The 16,548-nt window shown below is 42.9% G+C and overlaps 1 protein-coding gene and 1 long non-coding RNA gene across 3 annotated transcripts; both read right to left on the bottom strand.

Moving 5' to 3' along the window:
• Nucleotides 1-223: 223 nt before the first annotated feature.
• On the bottom strand, nt 224-14,655 carry LOC136421158 (L-rhamnose-binding lectin CSL1-like). Its single transcript, XM_066408316.1, has 6 exons — nt 14,432-14,655; nt 2,865-3,245; nt 2,067-2,179; nt 1,632-1,800; nt 855-980; nt 224-383 (listed from the first exon to the last, which is right to left on the bottom strand). Exons 1-6 carry the CDS (start codon nt 14,496-14,498, stop codon nt 250-252), a joined length of 990 nt encoding a protein of 329 aa, XP_066264413.1. The 5' UTR covers nt 14,499-14,655; the 3' UTR covers nt 224-249.
• On the bottom strand, nt 8,900-10,487 carry LOC136420763 (uncharacterized). Of its 2 annotated transcripts, none has more exons than XR_010753308.1 (2): nt 10,231-10,487; nt 8,900-9,605 (listed from the first exon to the last, which is right to left on the bottom strand). It is a non-coding gene; the product is annotated as an uncharacterized lncRNA (long non-coding RNA). The 2 variants fall into 2 exon arrangements; XR_010753307.1 differs by lacking the exon at nt 10,231-10,487 and adding an exon at nt 10,042-10,224.
• Nucleotides 14,656-16,548: the final 1,893 nt, after the last annotated feature.

Genomic DNA, 16,548 nt, shown 5'->3' with positions numbered 1-16,548 from the left:
AGCGTCTTAAGAAAAAGAAATATTTCCAACGGGATATTTTAACAGTCATCAGAATGATACGCCTATTGAATCTACTGTTAGGAATTATGCCAGTTTTTTAATATCACACACGGCTTTCGACTTATCCTCTGTTGTTTTATTGTGCGACATCCATAGCAATATGATATGTATAACGTAGTATTCTGTGAGCATTTCAATACCACCTATGCTTTAAATAAAAGCTTTAGGCCAAAATGTGATACATTAAATCTACAAGTATGACGCACCGTTTCCTGACGGAGAGGGACAGCGTTGTTGTGAGAAGGCGAAAGTTCCGGCCTCTGTTCGCGGAAAAATCACCGGCGGTCCAGTGGCTGTCTCCAGTAAATCTTCAGCACAGTATCCTGAATTAGGTAGATAATAAGATATTTCGTATAAAGAGATGACCACAGAAAGAAAGAGATGCAACGCAAGTATTCCTTTAACAAGTTTGCTTAGTACAAGACCAAGAGACCACTTCTAGGCACCGAACTAAGTTGGTAAAAGAGATTGGTTTTGAAGGTTTCTGGGCTGTATTCACTATAACACTTGTCAGGGAGAACGTTTCATAATTTTGCAGTCCAGAAATATTCTAGAAGGTTATGAATATCATACAAATGAGTAACGTTGATGAAATTCATTGCAAAAGTAATGTACCAGATAGTCCTAGCTTTCCAAAAGCAGAAGGAAGCCTGACCAACAATACGATGCGTTCTTGGCTCAGTTTTGGCAAGTTTCTAAGTCTGTCCCCGGTAACTTTGACTTTGCCATGGTTATGCAATGAAGACATGGCTGCCCATGGACTTTACCACCATACATTCAATATTCTCACTTACTTTGCCTTTCCATGGTCGTGGTTGTCAACTGGGTTGTTGTTGTGAACTGGGTTGTTGACATTGTAGTGTTCTCCAAGGTGATTGGTGCGGGGGTGGGCCCATATGTCACCGTGGTGTTCATCATACCTACAGTACATCGGAGAGAACAATGCACCCATGAAGTTTTGTCTTTGCATTCTGATAAATATACTACACCTTATTTTTCCACAGCCATTAATAATTCCATCAAGTTGGTTAACTGCATAATAAAGTTCTTTACATACAGCCAGAGGATAATAAATAACCTGTCGAGGTGTCGGTAACCGTCTGTCACTTTCCCCAGGGCAATACTGACTGGTTCTACTTCACACTGCAGGTAGGTGGCGCTGTTGCACTGCGATGAATGCGGTCCCAAATGTGACTGACTTTATATCCCCCCCCCCCCCCATCACGATTCATCACTGGACATGTACACCTAGCTGCAGTGCGAAGTAGACTCAGTCAGCATTGCTCTGAGGGAGTCCATCAGACGGTCACCAAAACGTTGGCCGTTGACTAAATACTGGTTGAATGTGTGTTAGAATTTTGTTATCCAACGTCTTTGTCCGCAATTTTCAATTGCTGTTAGTGTCACTTTTAACTGCTTTTACCGAAGAACTTTATTGCACGACAATTGTACATGGTACAAAGTATGGCAAGAATTCTTAAACATAATAGTATACAAAATAGAAGTATAGAATTAAATCTACGATGCCAATATAGCTACCGCGTTCTCTAAATCTTAGCGAGAATCCTTACCTTCCAGACACAGGTACATGACCTCTAGGTACTTGGCGGTGCTCTGACACGGGTCACCAAAGACTCCGTTCGTTGCCGGTACGGTACACAGTCTCCGCCCGTTACATCGGCGGGAAACCACCTCCTGACTTCCCTCGGAGATACACTCTGTATTACTGACACCAGGACCCTTCGGACATGCAAAGAGAACAGTGCGTTAAATTTCAATATAATTTCACATCAGTGATGACAAATTTGTTTGTTTATTTTATTCAGATCTCCGTTAGTGTACGCTTTTTTTTTTATTACAAATCTGACACTATTCTTGCTGGAGTTTGCAAATATCATAGTATTTAATCAATTTCGAGAGCGCTATCGAAGAGTGGAGCTCAATGTCACAAAGTACAGTAGGGGTATCTTCACTAGATAGCTTTTTGAAAATAGCTTGTTGCTTACCCCTGGGCAAATCGTTGCAGAGGTCCTTCCATAGTTGGCGTGAGTCACGTGGATTCGTCCTACATCACATTGAATCAGGAGCGGCCTGTTCTCACAAGCACGTGCTACTTCAGCTGCAGAAGAAGACGTTTAAAGAAAACTGTTAGACAAACACGACTCCAAAAGAATGTGGAAACGTATGGTGTCTCCAACCAAAGAACTTACGATAACCCAATTTTTTCATGCCTTTAAAAGTAAATGCAAACACATCCCCTGAGACAACAAAGTTCTAGAGAAGGGAGCCAAGCGAGGATGCGTGTTAGTAGGTTGCAAGGAAACTAAAACAAGAGAAAGAGCTGTCTCGGAAAGGTCCCATGCACTAAGTTCGCATTGTCCTGAAACATTTACACACGTCATGAGAATGAAGTAACCTGGCCACCAGCGTGTCCCGGGACTTCGAGGTAATGTCCTCGGCCCACTGTACACACTACAGCCGCCTGGATCGTTAGCCTACCCTGTTGATTTTGTCTGCCGGCTCAACAGCTATAACGGCTGGTGACCAGGTTAAGGATGATGATGATGATGATTTTGAAGATGGGGACGTTGACAACAATTGTTATCACAGACAATGATGACAGCAGGACGGTAGTGATGATGACTATGACATGATGACGGTTATAACTGTGATGATGACGACAAGAAAACTAAACAAGTTGACGTGGATGTTTTTTTCCAGGGCGAAAGTCATGCCATGCAGCCCGTTTCCCTTCCACTGTGATGCTCATGTTCCTTTTTGAGTCCAGTAATAAGACGTGTCACCTGGCCTGCACCGATAAGTCACTATCAGCTGTTTCTCAGTCTCGGGGCAGACGTATCCAAAAGTCTCCTCCCCAACGGTGACAGCACATCGCCACTTCCCGTTGCAGCGCTCACCGACCACCTGCAGTGTATCCTCAAACTGACAGGAGGCGTTGTACACTGGTCCCGTGCAGTCCTGCACCATCTCGGCGTCTGACCGCCCCGGCGGTTCGGTGTAACTCACGCCGTACGCGGGCCCTTCTCCGCTCGAGCCTGGCGTGGGGAGGGCAGCGTACGAAGCCCGGAATATGTCTATCATTCTGTTTGGGGGACACTCGATGTGTAACGTTTCGCCGTGACAAGTTTGTTGGTGTATGGGAGGTTCCAATGTTGTGCTAGGGGCTGCAAAGAAATAAGCACGGTGTAGAAAATAAGCGGAAATTAAAGTGTGACAGAAGATTAAAAAAGGAAATAAAAAGATAGATTCAAAAGCGCATTAAAGTCAAGATATGAAGCGGCAACAGAAACACTCAATATCTTTTCATGAAATTATAGAACAGTTTTTCGACTCACGCAACCCCTCCATCATAATGAATGAGTCTCCCCCAACCTCATTTTTCAACAAGACTCAAGAGCACTAGTATCTACCACTAGCACTCAAAAAGCACGACCAAAGCATGTCCAGAACACGAGATGTCCAAACCGGAAGTTCTGCTGCAGTAACTTGAGGAGACGCTATAGCCGCTAGGGGGCTCAAAATCTACTCAATTTGAGGTCTCGTCAAGACCTACACACATACCAAATATCAAGACAATCCACCCAGGTATTCTTGAGTTATCGTGTTCAAAGACAAACGCAACCGAAAACATAACCTTCTTGGCGAGGGTAATTATGACAAAAGCACTGTCCTTCATCTTAAGCACATCCTGTATCGAATGTTCCTAAACATTCCATCTTTACTGCACAACAAGATCATCTTACCATTCCGAGCGGAACATCTATATAAGGTCACGGTCTTTGTGAACTGTCTTATGATTGAGTCACGTTGTTCCGGCTTTGTGTTTCATAAATAAGGAATTGCGTTACAGCCATAGCTGACTTTCCGCAAAATTACACATACACTGCATGCTAGTTAAAGCTCCGCTTTGTCAACCTTCTCCCTGCTGCATAACCCCGTAACCAATAGAGTGCCAAACGGCTACTTCAGTGTGCTAAAGGTTAAAACATCACTTGAGTTTTGTCTAGCGCTAGCGTTTGGTTAATTTTTACTTGGTAATCTTTTGGCCATTATAATGTTCCATGGGTTGCAATTTCATATATTAGATCACACGAATTACAATAACTTACGTGTCAAATGCAATTTACACTGCAAATAAGCGTTTGGATTTATAATATACGGACAGGGTACAATCGTCGCTTCTGCCAGATCGCAATCTCTATATATGTGCTGAAGTTAGTAATGGTAGTTTCTGCGAGTAGTATAAAGCGGGGACTAAGCTTTCACATTACTGTGTTCCATAACTTCCATTCGAGTGTTTTTCTCCTCAGAGCGTTTAAGAAATTTGTCCAGACATGCCCAGAAGTCAGTCGGGTTTGTTTCCATGTACGCACACGGGTTGTACGACAGCACTTGACTCACGGGGACTACTTCCGGAATGAGTTGTGAAAGTCAGAACTTGAACTTTGTCGGGAAGGATGTGGGAATACCAGACTACTGTTACTGATAACAGCTGCTCTTTCACTGTCGTCATTTCATTCGGTATATAGACTTATTATCCACTAATAATTCACTAATGTTTGAAACCTGCAAACATACGAACGCTTTCCGTTACGTTTTGAATGTGAGCACGAAAACACAAACGTGAGATGAAATAGGGATACATTAAGATGACTTATTCTGTAGATCAAATTACGTCTTATACGTGTCGTAGGACATGTCTATCTTAACGCTACCTACAAAATGTACCTTTTCTAAAACCTTCTGTGCTATGTTCGCACTTAGTAACACTCGGCGTTACTAAGAATGAACTTTATTGCTCGACAATCGTACGCATGGTACAATGTATGGCAACAGCTATTAAAAAACAATACTACGAGACTAATTATAATCTATACCGGTGCAATGGCCTAGTTGGTAGAGTGCGCGCCTTGCACACGGTAGGTCGTGAGTTCGAACCCCGGCCGGGTCATACCAAAGACTTTAAAAATGGTACATACTGCTTTCTCTGCTTAGCACTCAGCATTTGGGAAAGAGTATGGAAGTTAAACACACATCACTACCAGCGGACCAGCCCCCTGCTGTAGTGACTTGCACAAATGTGTGTGGCCCAAGGGCTATAGAAATGGAGATGGGCGCCACCCCTATGCGTCTTTTCAAGACGCCCGGGTCACTTTTAACTACATTTAGAACTACAAAATATTATCGTGAACAGTTATAAAGGCAAGGGTCCGCCTTTTGGAAAGAACACCGACTGCGAGTGCTTTATAAGTTTTTGCTTTGAAACTCTTTAAGGGGCCGTCGTAGAAAACACAATTAAGTCCCCACTTATTTCAGATTGATGACCGTTAAACTTCCGCCCGACCTTACCGTTGTCACACTTTACGATATCGGCTTACAAACTTGCAGCTGGTCCGACAGGGAATAGTTCATTTCAACCCCAAAGCGCTCAACTTCGAGAGTTGAGAAGAGTCATTGGGTAGCCTGGTATCCAAACCTATCATAGCTCCCGAGTCTCCTCTCCGCGTATACAATAGGTTTGGATGCCAAGCTATCATTGGGGACACTGCTTGAAAACCTTTCACCTAATTTTAACAGCAATTTTCTGACAGGGAATAGTTTTGTAATATATCATTTTACTATAAACCCAACCATACAGCCGTCCTCTTTATTTTCTTCTGTCAATTATTTTCCTCTGGCAGCCCTAGTTTGAAAACGTCTGTAGGAATGAATAGATGTGCACTCTCTGCCTGCTCAGAACTCAACTGCTGGATGTACATTGTAATCCCTACCGTCTATAATTAAGAACGTTTATTGCAAATTCCTGCCCGTAGGCTAATTGCAAGTACATGTACATGTATACGTAACACAGAGTGGACGGATAGATAATGTTGAAGAACAATATATATGACTACTCTAGTCTTGACTACTGACACTAAGTTCTAGCTTATTGGTTATAATCTACAGTCGTACATCAAATTGTTTCTTATTCTTGTTTGGATCATTTACATTATTATTATCATATAGTCACTGAGGTTCGGGGAAGCTGGGCTGGACGGAAAGACTGGATATTGCTCATTGCCATGTGATATGTTAGTGTTGAGTGTTTCAGTTTCCCGTAGGTAATTATGAAGCTACAACGTACCAGCTCAAGGCGAACCCAGGCCGGTACATATCTAGACGGCACTTCCTAAGTAGAACATATCCCTCGTGTTGATGGTTATCTCGGAAATGAAAGTGGCAAGTAACTAGACTCAACCAGAAATGGACGTGCGTAAATGAATGGTAAAAGTGAAGTTAGATTACGTGCAAAGATGTATTGCATATTTCAGATGAAGATGACGTGACGTTTTACTTAAATAGACGAGCTCTACATAACCAACCAGTAATTACACTATACGACTAGGAGAGCACCGTTTTATTATCTTTTTCTTTTACCGTAAACCATACTCTATATATTCATTAAAGCTAATTAGAAAGAGGCGGGGCAAAATGATCATTGGGGCATTTCCCCTCAAATTTAGGGACATATTTTTGTGAAGAATTTCTTTTGCTTATCGTTCTTCTTTGCCACAATTCTTCTTGTACATTTTTTTTCTGATCATACTTCTACATTTCCCCTAAAGTCCATACCCTCTATAATTATGGTTCTTTCCCCAGCAATTTCAGTGGGTGTATGTGGATAAATACAGCGTATTTTCACTTCCCCACTTTGCACCACTAAGCGCTCTCTACGTGCGTTCTTTATGTTCTGTAATGGCCGTTTGTATATGCACACTGTCACACAAATATGTTGGCAGTTAAATTCGTTATCCACACATACAAAGGTAGCGATACGCCCCCACCGGATATATGTACTGTACGTACATGTTGGAATGTGTTAACTCTATACGATGGGTTATCGTAGGTCGAAACATGGCTTAATTGGTTCAGACTCAATGTAAATCTAGTAATGGTTTAGGGAAAGTTTTTATCCACACATACAAAGGTAGCGATACGCCCCAACGGATATATGTGAAGTGTGCGTACATGTTGGAATGTGAACTCTATACTGTTTGTTGTTGGCCGAAACATGGCTCTAATTTGTACCTTTAGTAATTGTTCTGTGAAAGTGAGCTTTGTTTTCTCAGAGCACAGACGTTTTAAGTTAGCAAACATTTCAGATATTGAAGATCTCACTGATCTCACTATATTTCACGGGGTATAACGTACGTCACGGGATGGCCAGACACATTCGGTGGTCGCAGAGATCTATCAGCCGCAACGCGCAGACACATTCGACGCGCCGCGGAAAAATCAGCCGTCCGCGCGGACCTATCAGCCGCAACGCGCAGACAAATTCGACGCCGCGCGGACCTATCAGCCCTTCGCGAGGAAAACTCAGTCGTGGGACAGCGCCATCAGGTGTCTCACTACTGCCTTCAGAGAGCGCTGGAAAGCCCGCGCCAAGGTAGGTCCTCCACAATTTCCTTCTCTAGCGTCATATAGAGACATCGACTGGTAATCTAACTAGGCCTATCAGGTGCCAGACTATCTTAGGGTCATCCGGAGCCAGAAATAATCGGCAGGTCTTCAAATTAAGTCGAGATATAGGGAGAACAGTTCTCAATCGGTGACACACCACATCGAAGTTGTCAAGGTAAACAGTGGCTAATGCCGTATTTTGGGCCATTAGAAGCAAAGACATCGGCGGTTTTGACGTATTTTAGTGTGATTGGGTGTCCAGAACAACGTAACATACTCTGGAATTGATATAATATGCCCACAGAGCGAAAATATGTGGTAGAAGTGATACCGCTATATAACGCCCCCCTCCCCCATCCTTCAGTACGAACCACCATGTGTAGAAGTACTAGAACGATGTTAGCTCTTATAGCAGTATTAAAGCCATAAGAAGCGATACTGTTGTGGTCATTTCAATGAAGATGCAGAGTCATCAATGTTTATCCAGACAAAGGCATTCATTTTTGGAATTTGCATTTCAGCCATGGAGTTTGATGAGTAGGACAGGTTTGTGCATGTGACCACAAATGTAAAACCACCTGTTCTACCCTACAAGTCCAGCCTTCAGGAGGGAGATGAAGAACCACCTGACAAGCCATGCCTTGGGGAGGGACAGGGTACCTGGTCTTCAAGTAACAGCACCAGTGGATCCCGTTCAAACACCAGCACCAGTGGATCCCGTTCAAACACCAGCACCAGTGGATCCAGTGAGGGTTCAGTGTCTTTGGAAGAGTCCAACGAGTCTGATGACCTACCTGGTGTGGTTTTGCCAGCTGAAGATGTAGAAAAGGATGTCTCCTCCCCCACACGCAGGACTACAGTGCAGTCTGTGTACACATTGCAAGTGCTAAGCGAACAGCGGTTCAGTAGCTGAACACAAGCGTCGCTGCCATGGGGCTGATAAAGGACCAGCCATTTAGTGTGGGTTGTGCAATAAATACTTTATTTATGCTAGAGACTTTCAGGATCACTAAGTTGAATCATCCAAGGAGTGCCCAGTTTGTCAGAAAGAGTTCAAGTGAAGACGCACATGATAGTGCACTCAGATTGGGATTTTTGTGACAAACGTGGAAAGTCCTTTAGGTCATAATATAAGAAGTCCTGAAACATCATCACAGAACCCATGACAATCCCAGAGTAAAGACGTTTGTCAGTGCTACAAGTGTGAACACAGGTTTCATAAAAAGGAAGAACTTGTGTGTAATCATGCAGTAATTCTGGTTCATATGATTATATTTGTTGTTTCACAAGAAGGTATACCTTGTGTATAGTGCACCTGTACAGTGACATATTTTCATCTGTAGTGTTGGGAAAATCACGGCGCCGAGACTCGGTATTTGATTGGTTTTGACTTTGTTCTTCTTTTTTCAAGAGTCAATATTTATAAACGATCAGAATACTTTAATTTGTAATCTATAGCAATAGATTAAGCTACAGTGCAATATGATTACAACATAGTCATTTGCCAAGTGATGTATAACAAGATCAAGAACATGGTGTTGCAATTCAGCAAATATACATTTTGTAAACAACCAGAATAAATCTAGTTATATATAACTATATTTTGTGTGTCATTTTTGGATTAACATTTCAGGAAATACGGATGGTCAGTACAATTATGCAACGCTGAGATGGTCCATTACCTACATCTGTGAATATAACAACCTGACAAAGTATAGTCTTCATCCAATATCTACTCAATACATATCTCTATGAATATATAGATTTCTACGGCAAATATGGAGTTATTTAAATATTCCAGTTGTACATTGTATGATTTCCGTTGCTTAGTGCCTTTCGTATAAAGGGAGAGAAGCCTACAGTCCAGAAAAAGTGTCGTTGACGCTAGCTCGAGTAGGAGTTGACCAGGAGAGTTGTGTCTCTTTCTGCCTGGGACTTGCTGCAGTGCTGTCATCAATGCCAATGTTATCTTCTGTTACCCATACATCGTCAACTTCGCGTGTTTGCTTTCCAGGTGCCCGTTGTTTTGTTTCTACACCTTTTCCGCGGATGTAGTGTCAACCTGAGTCGACGAGTCATTTCTGAAAAATGTCAGGGTTGATTACTTGCAGTGACACATTATACCTGGGTAATAGTAGTAACAATATAGTAAACAATCTTGCGAGAAACGTATGAGATGTTCGTTGAATCATCTAGATGAGGATAATCCCTTAAAGTGATAGAAGGTATTCCCCGCATATCGCCAAAATCAATCGAGGCGACAAAAACACTATTGCCTGTTAATGCTTACTATACTATACTACTACATAAGATATTGGCCGTAACTTTACTGGAAAATGGGGAGGGGGCGACATATAGCGGTATCACTTCTACCACATGATTTTCGCTCTGTGGGCATATTGTATCAATTCCAGAGTATGTTACGTTGTTCTGGACACCCAATCACACTAAAAGACGTCAAAACCGCCGATGTCTTTGCTTCTAATGGCCCAAAATACGACATTAGCCACTGTTTACCTTGACAACTTCGATGTGGTGTGTCACCGATTGAGAACTGTTCTCCCTATATCTCGACTTAATTTGAAGACCTGCCGATTATTTCTGGCTCCGGATGACCCTAAGATAGTCTGGCACCTGATAGGCCTAGTTAGATTACCAGTCGATGTCTCTATATGACGCTAGAGAAGGAAATTGTGGAGGACCTACCTTGGCGCGGGCTTACCAGCGCTCTCTGAAGGCAGTAGTGAGACACCTGATGGCGCTGTCCCACGACTGAGTTTTCCTCGCGAAGGGCTGATAGGTCCGCGCGGCGTCGAATTTGTCTGCGCGTTGCGGCTGATAGGTCCGCGCGGACGGCTGATTTTTCCGCGGCGCGTCGAATGTGTCTGCGCGTTGCGGCTGATAGATCTCTGCGACCACCGAATGTGTCTGGCCATCCCGTGACGTACGTTATACCCCGTGTATTTATTTGACGATACAGCCGTGCTCTATTTTGTTCCATCGGTTCAAGTTGCTGTGCAATTTTCCAAACCTCACCTTCTGGACCAATCAATCAATCGATCGACCGCAACACGGATCAATGGCTGGCCAGCAAGGTCCCCCCAATGCGACAAATCTTAGTAATATTTCGTCTAAACTTACAGATATATGTGTCTTATCTGCTAGATTTATACCATAAAGTTCACAGTCTCGATGGCTTATATTCAGGTTTAGGTAAAAAAATCACTTGCAAATACTGCATAACAACTGTGAAACATACTGCGTCGAGTACATAGACTAAACAAAAAAACCAAACACCCCATATCTAATTATCTAGCAGTACTTTACGACATTTAACTGTACGTTATCTTATAGAGCCTCCGCAAGTTCAAACCTTTGACCGGTTAAAAGTGAACCCTTGTTATTGATATGTACGATTTCGTTATCATTTACCATGTTGGTCTTCGATTTTCATTTATCATGTTTGATTTACCACAAATATATCATAGTAAAGATTTGAACTCTACTTAGTTGCGCAACATTACATCTGCTACAGTTTTCCTTTATCTTTATCCATTATTCCATACTTGATTTGAAATTTGGAATTAACAAGAGTTCGCTGAACTACCCTCGTATCAGTGTAAAATAATATACCCTGTGGTATTGCGACATATGGTAGGCATTTGGAGTCAGATAAACCATGAATAACTCCGACAACCTCCTCAGTTTAATTTGCTGATATAACTCAGACTTTGAAGTGTTATTTGGGAGTTTCTGTTTTCGTTTCTTATCCGTTTGGCTCTGACCGAAGTTTGAACTTTTCCCAAATAAATACTAGTAGATACAGGAAAAAATACAGCACTATCATACGGCAGCGATGAATACTATTATGATTTAAGGCGATACAAATGCACGTGCTAGGCATCATAGATAGTACGAGAATAGAACATTTGTAGTACATATACTATTCGTACCATATCACTATGAAATAGACTGGGTGCCCAGTTACTATAGCCTGGTAACCATTCGCCTTTGGTTGACTTAGGGAGCTCCCGATGGTATGGTAACCATGCAGGCTAGCTACTATGGCACCCAGGTTATCTATACGAAGTGCTAGTCTGGCATTTTAATGAAAGAAAGGTGGCGCCGTTCAAAAAACGAAAGCCGGACACATGAGTCGTCTGATTTTTACGTAGGAGATATCCAGAGTCTAGATTCCCAGACTTGTCTGATGCGTCACTCATAATCGGGCTTACAGATGGCAGATAGTTTCTTACTCAACTACAACTAGTATTACACTAACTACAGGCATTTTCTGGCCGCCTTTCTATATCCATTGTCTTAAAACTGAGTACGGTTTTCACTTATTACCGTACGATGTAATCGGCCAGTATCTTCTGGTATGTAACACCGGGACAGCCCCACTGGAATCAGACCGAGGTCAGTTTCCAGATTACTGAAATCTTTGGGAAACCGACCTTGGTAGGTTCATCTATAGCCTGGTGGCTCAGGCGACCTCGTGGGACGTCTCCTGGATTTACCCTAGTCTCTAACAGACTCTAGGGGCCAGATGAAATAGAGAATAATTGGCCAGAATTGGGAAAATAATTGCCCAGAGAAGGCCAGACAAGACCCACCATATATTTGCTCTGGGACCAATTTAGACCTTCTAGATCTATGGATGCGTTTCTTCTCTGTTCACGAAATTGTTAGCTTGGATACCAGACCCCCGATCTCTATGATATCTATTCTCAGGGGGGCTTGTTGCAGAATTTCATCGGGGGCATGTAATTAGCCCTAGAGCCGAGGAGTTGGACTGTGTAGGCCCTGGCAACAGTCTGGCATCCAGGCTACAAAATTGTGGGCCTATTTCGTCTGTCTACTCTTGGACTAGTAGAGAGTAGAATTATACATGCATCAACAAAAATGACGAAAAAACACTTAAAGATATAGCAAATTAAAAGCGTCACTCTTCAAAATCCAGACATTGGGAGCCCATAGAACATCGTAGTACATGTAGTTATCATGCTTTTGCCTAGCCTATATCTGGCTCCAGACGTGGAAAACTGTATTTATCGGCCGGCCAACTCCTCTGCATATATCTGGCATGTTATCTGTCCGATTTCTACTCTTTCCAGCCACGTCTGGAGCCTGGTAGAGGCTAGCTTTTGCCCCAAATAGTATACGAGCCTTACAAGGAGAATGGCTATCACGTCCTTGTCCTTGACATATTTCTTCAACTACCACGTCTTTCAAAACAAGACTTCTTCATAAACCCTCCAAAATGAGCTTGATGAAGATCGATTGCTTTTTAAGATGACCCTTTTGGCATATTTATGACGTCAGCTGTTGATAACGTCGACGTAAACAAACAATCATAAGTGATAAGCCACGTGACAGCTGAGAAAGCTATACACGTCTTCGTGCTGTTTTGCCTGTTTTTTGTCTTTTTTTTAGGTACATCCTTACCGGTAACTTCTTGAAGCGACCCACTTTGTTTTAACATTTAAAAAACCTTGAGGCCAAACAGCTTGGGCAATTGCGCAAGGATCTTCTATTCTGAAATAGAACCTCCTTGGTTTAAGCCGAATAAAAACGTTTATAGACATTCAATCCGATCATTTCCGCAAGTCCTTTGTCAAAAGGAGGACACAAGGAATGAAAAAATGGAAAATTTGCTCGTACTCATTCTTCAACTATTCTATGGGAAACATTTTGCTATTTCTCTCAAGCTAGACCTCAAACCCTTACGACCTGCCTCTAGGCTACAATACGTCATGATTATTTAGAAATGTTGAAGTGACAGACAGGAACAAACCTGACAAATCCCAGCTGTCGTGGATATTTATACGTAACAGATGTTGTGTTAGTCTCTAGGGGATCCCATGTTTGCTCATGAGATGATTTTTACGAAGGGGGATGATCCTCCCTCCCATAATTATCACCTTCAGAGTGTCAGATCACACTTATACGTGACAATAGGCTCTAAAATCAACACCACCGACCAGCCGTATCGGGGTCAGGGCGCGGTGTTGACGTATGCAGCACTTCTGAAGTCTGTCTGACGCACAGTATTTAAACATGGAATCCAGTCTACGTCGTTAGGCTGGGTGCTCTCCGGGGCAGAAGGCGCTTTCCACCGCCGAGGTATCCGGCACCCGGTAGTAGACTGGATTCGAGGCTAAACGCACATCATTATGAACCTCCAAACTTCTGCTTTTGAAATTCTTGTTTTGTATCGAGAGTCTCATAGACTACCAAACACACTCTCACTTCTCATTTTCGTAAATAGCTAACGCCAAACCAAGCTTGCTTCCCCGGCTCTAAATAATAATTATACCACAACAAACCCTATTAAATATTTGCCCGTAAGTACCCGTAAGGGCTGTGGTAAAAAAATCCTTGGGGACACGTTGGCCCTGGAGCCGAGGAGCTGGTATGTGTAGGCCCTGGAGACAGTATGGAATTCAGGCTAGATGCAGAATTTGAATGACTTCAATGAGCCAAAAACTTCTGCCTTTGAAATGGTCATTTTGTATCGAAAGTCTCGTCCCAGACACACTCCAAACTTCTCCCTTTTGTAAATAGCTCAAACCAAATCAAACTTGCTTCCTAGATTGAAAATACCACAACAAACCCTTTATTTCCCCGTATGATTTTTAAGGATTTATAAATAGAAACAAACTGCTGACAGAACGTACAACCTTAAGTTGGCCTCTCAAGACTTCTTAATTTGTGACCCAAGACTGTACTCTGTTTAGAAGGCTAAAGAGCTGTGTCTTGAAGAAAGCCAGACCGCGTAGCTTGTCCTAAAATATACAAACGTGGGCTAAAACCTTGCTCAACGGCTCTGTGCCCAACACAATGGTTCCGTACATATGTGTGTTTGTTGTAGTAACAATAGATCGACTGTGTAACGTTAACGTACCTGTTATTTGCGTGTGAACTTGAACCGCACACCACAAAGTCAGCAAAGCCGTCCACGTTCGCGGCATGGTTCTACAAATGGTCCGTTCGCTGCCGAGTCGGGTTTAAAAATGTCGGTATGTGGTAGCGCGGGGCCAGACGGGAAGTTCCGTAGGTGTGAATGGTCGGGTCCGTGGGCCGGTCTGACTCAGCGCGCGAGAGTGTTCAAGGTAAACAATGACGTCATGAGCGCTACAGGCCACACCCCCGCTAGTTGTCCTTTCACCTGGGTCAGCCAAAAGGAAGGGACATTCCACACAGCGATTACCACGATCCCAAGCAGATACGGGGCCCAAGCAGATACGGGGGCTCAATCAGGTACGCCCCCCCCCCCAAATAAAAAAATTGAAAAAAATCATAGTAAAACGCAAACTGTAACTCCTTTAGCGGACTAACTCATCTGGCATGTTATCCGTCTATTTGGCCAATTTCTACTATTTTTTCCAGCCACCCGTGGAGCCTGGTACTCAGTAGTAGAGATAGATGCAAGATAGCCTCTCCAAGCAGATCGTACGGTACTATCCATTGGCCAAACAATATCCAGCCGACCCCGTAGGATCTGCTTGGAGATTATCGAAACGTAGCCTCTTGGGTGCGTGTTAGGATGAACGAAACATGGGAGGTATGTAGGCTTAGCAGGCTATTTGAGGTGGGTTTTTGGGGGGCTTACGTTATGAACAATGTGCTTTTTTTCCTAAAGTATATCAATTTAATGATATTGTAGCCTACTAATAGCCTGAGTACCGGCCTCCGTTGTGACGTGGTTAGCAAGCGAATTTTTTTTGAGCCAGCGGTCAATACGGAGGCTGGTACTCGGGCTAGCCTACTAAGGCTGGCTACAAGAAACCGAGTAGAATCTAACAGAAACGTCCGTAAAAAAAACACGTTATACGCCCGACTCGTACAGCCTGCTGAGGAGGCTAGGAGCAATTGCTAAAACGTTTGGTTCTCGTAATCTCTAAGCAGATGGAGGGATCTGGCTCGTTCTTCGGTGCTTTACGGCTGTTTTGGAACATTTATTTGATTTAGTACGTAGTCCCTTTTCTACTATTCTATTCTAGTATATTTCTAACGGAGGTAAATCGTTAAGAAAAGTTGATACAGCGGACACAGGATCACAGCGGTAACAGAATCCCAAGCAGATACGGGGCCTCAAGCAGATACGCCCCCCCAAAAAAAATGAAGAAAAAAAAATCGCTAGTGGGAAGGACTGCAACGGAGGCTAACTAAATGATGTAAAAACAGGCGTTAAACGCCAAGTATGAGTCAGGTCCTCACATCTGCTTGGAGATTAGGTTCTCATACCTAGCCCATATTTAGACCGCGCTACGTGTACGTAATGGAATCCAATGAGACATCGAGAGTAGTATGGCCTTTTTATCGATTTTAATTCTCACACACGGCTGGACTTTGAGACTTGGGAAAAACAATCAATCTTATCATTTTACAGGAACCCAATCCGACTAACGAATCAAACCTGTCAAATTGTACATTAAGTTAGATTAAAAAGTACAGTATATGTTTCAACCTACCGTGGCTCAAGGGCCTAAAGCATTCGTGATCATCGACCAATATAAGAGTTATATGAAACAGGCACATATGAAACATGTACCACACACGTCAGACTTTTAACAGTTCTTGACATGACTGACTCCAGCCATTCCAAATATAGAAATTGAAAAGAAGCTACACCTGGCGAACATTTTTCAAACTGCAGAACAACAGGCCTAGGGTGAAACATGCCGTACATCGTTTTAAAAGTGCGCTTTGCGTATAAGATTTGCAACTGCTATGTATAGTATTACAACGACAACAAGCCATATATGTCCACCATCGTAGGTTGTCCAGGGAAAACAACCGGGGTCCCATTTTGCTTCGTCACGTTTGCAATTAATGTTCTTTGTGCCGGTTTACCAACAGCTTACATCTCTGAGATTCTTGTCTTCATAGTTAATTTCAAAAGGTCAACATAGATACAGCAAATATGTCACTTAATACATACTTCATCAAGAATACTCTGAGCGTTCGATAAAGGGAGCATGCAATAACCCAATTCATGAGCTGCTGAACACTAGAGTG

The sequence above is a fragment of the Branchiostoma lanceolatum genome, chromosome 15, assembly GCF_035083965.1.
Source record: "Branchiostoma lanceolatum isolate klBraLanc5 chromosome 15, klBraLanc5.hap2, whole genome shotgun sequence".
Taxonomy (NCBI): domain Eukaryota; kingdom Metazoa; phylum Chordata; class Leptocardii; order Amphioxiformes; family Branchiostomatidae; genus Branchiostoma; species Branchiostoma lanceolatum.
The sequence above is the reverse complement of the archived record's forward strand: the minus strand, read 5'-3'. Positions and strand labels throughout refer to the sequence as shown.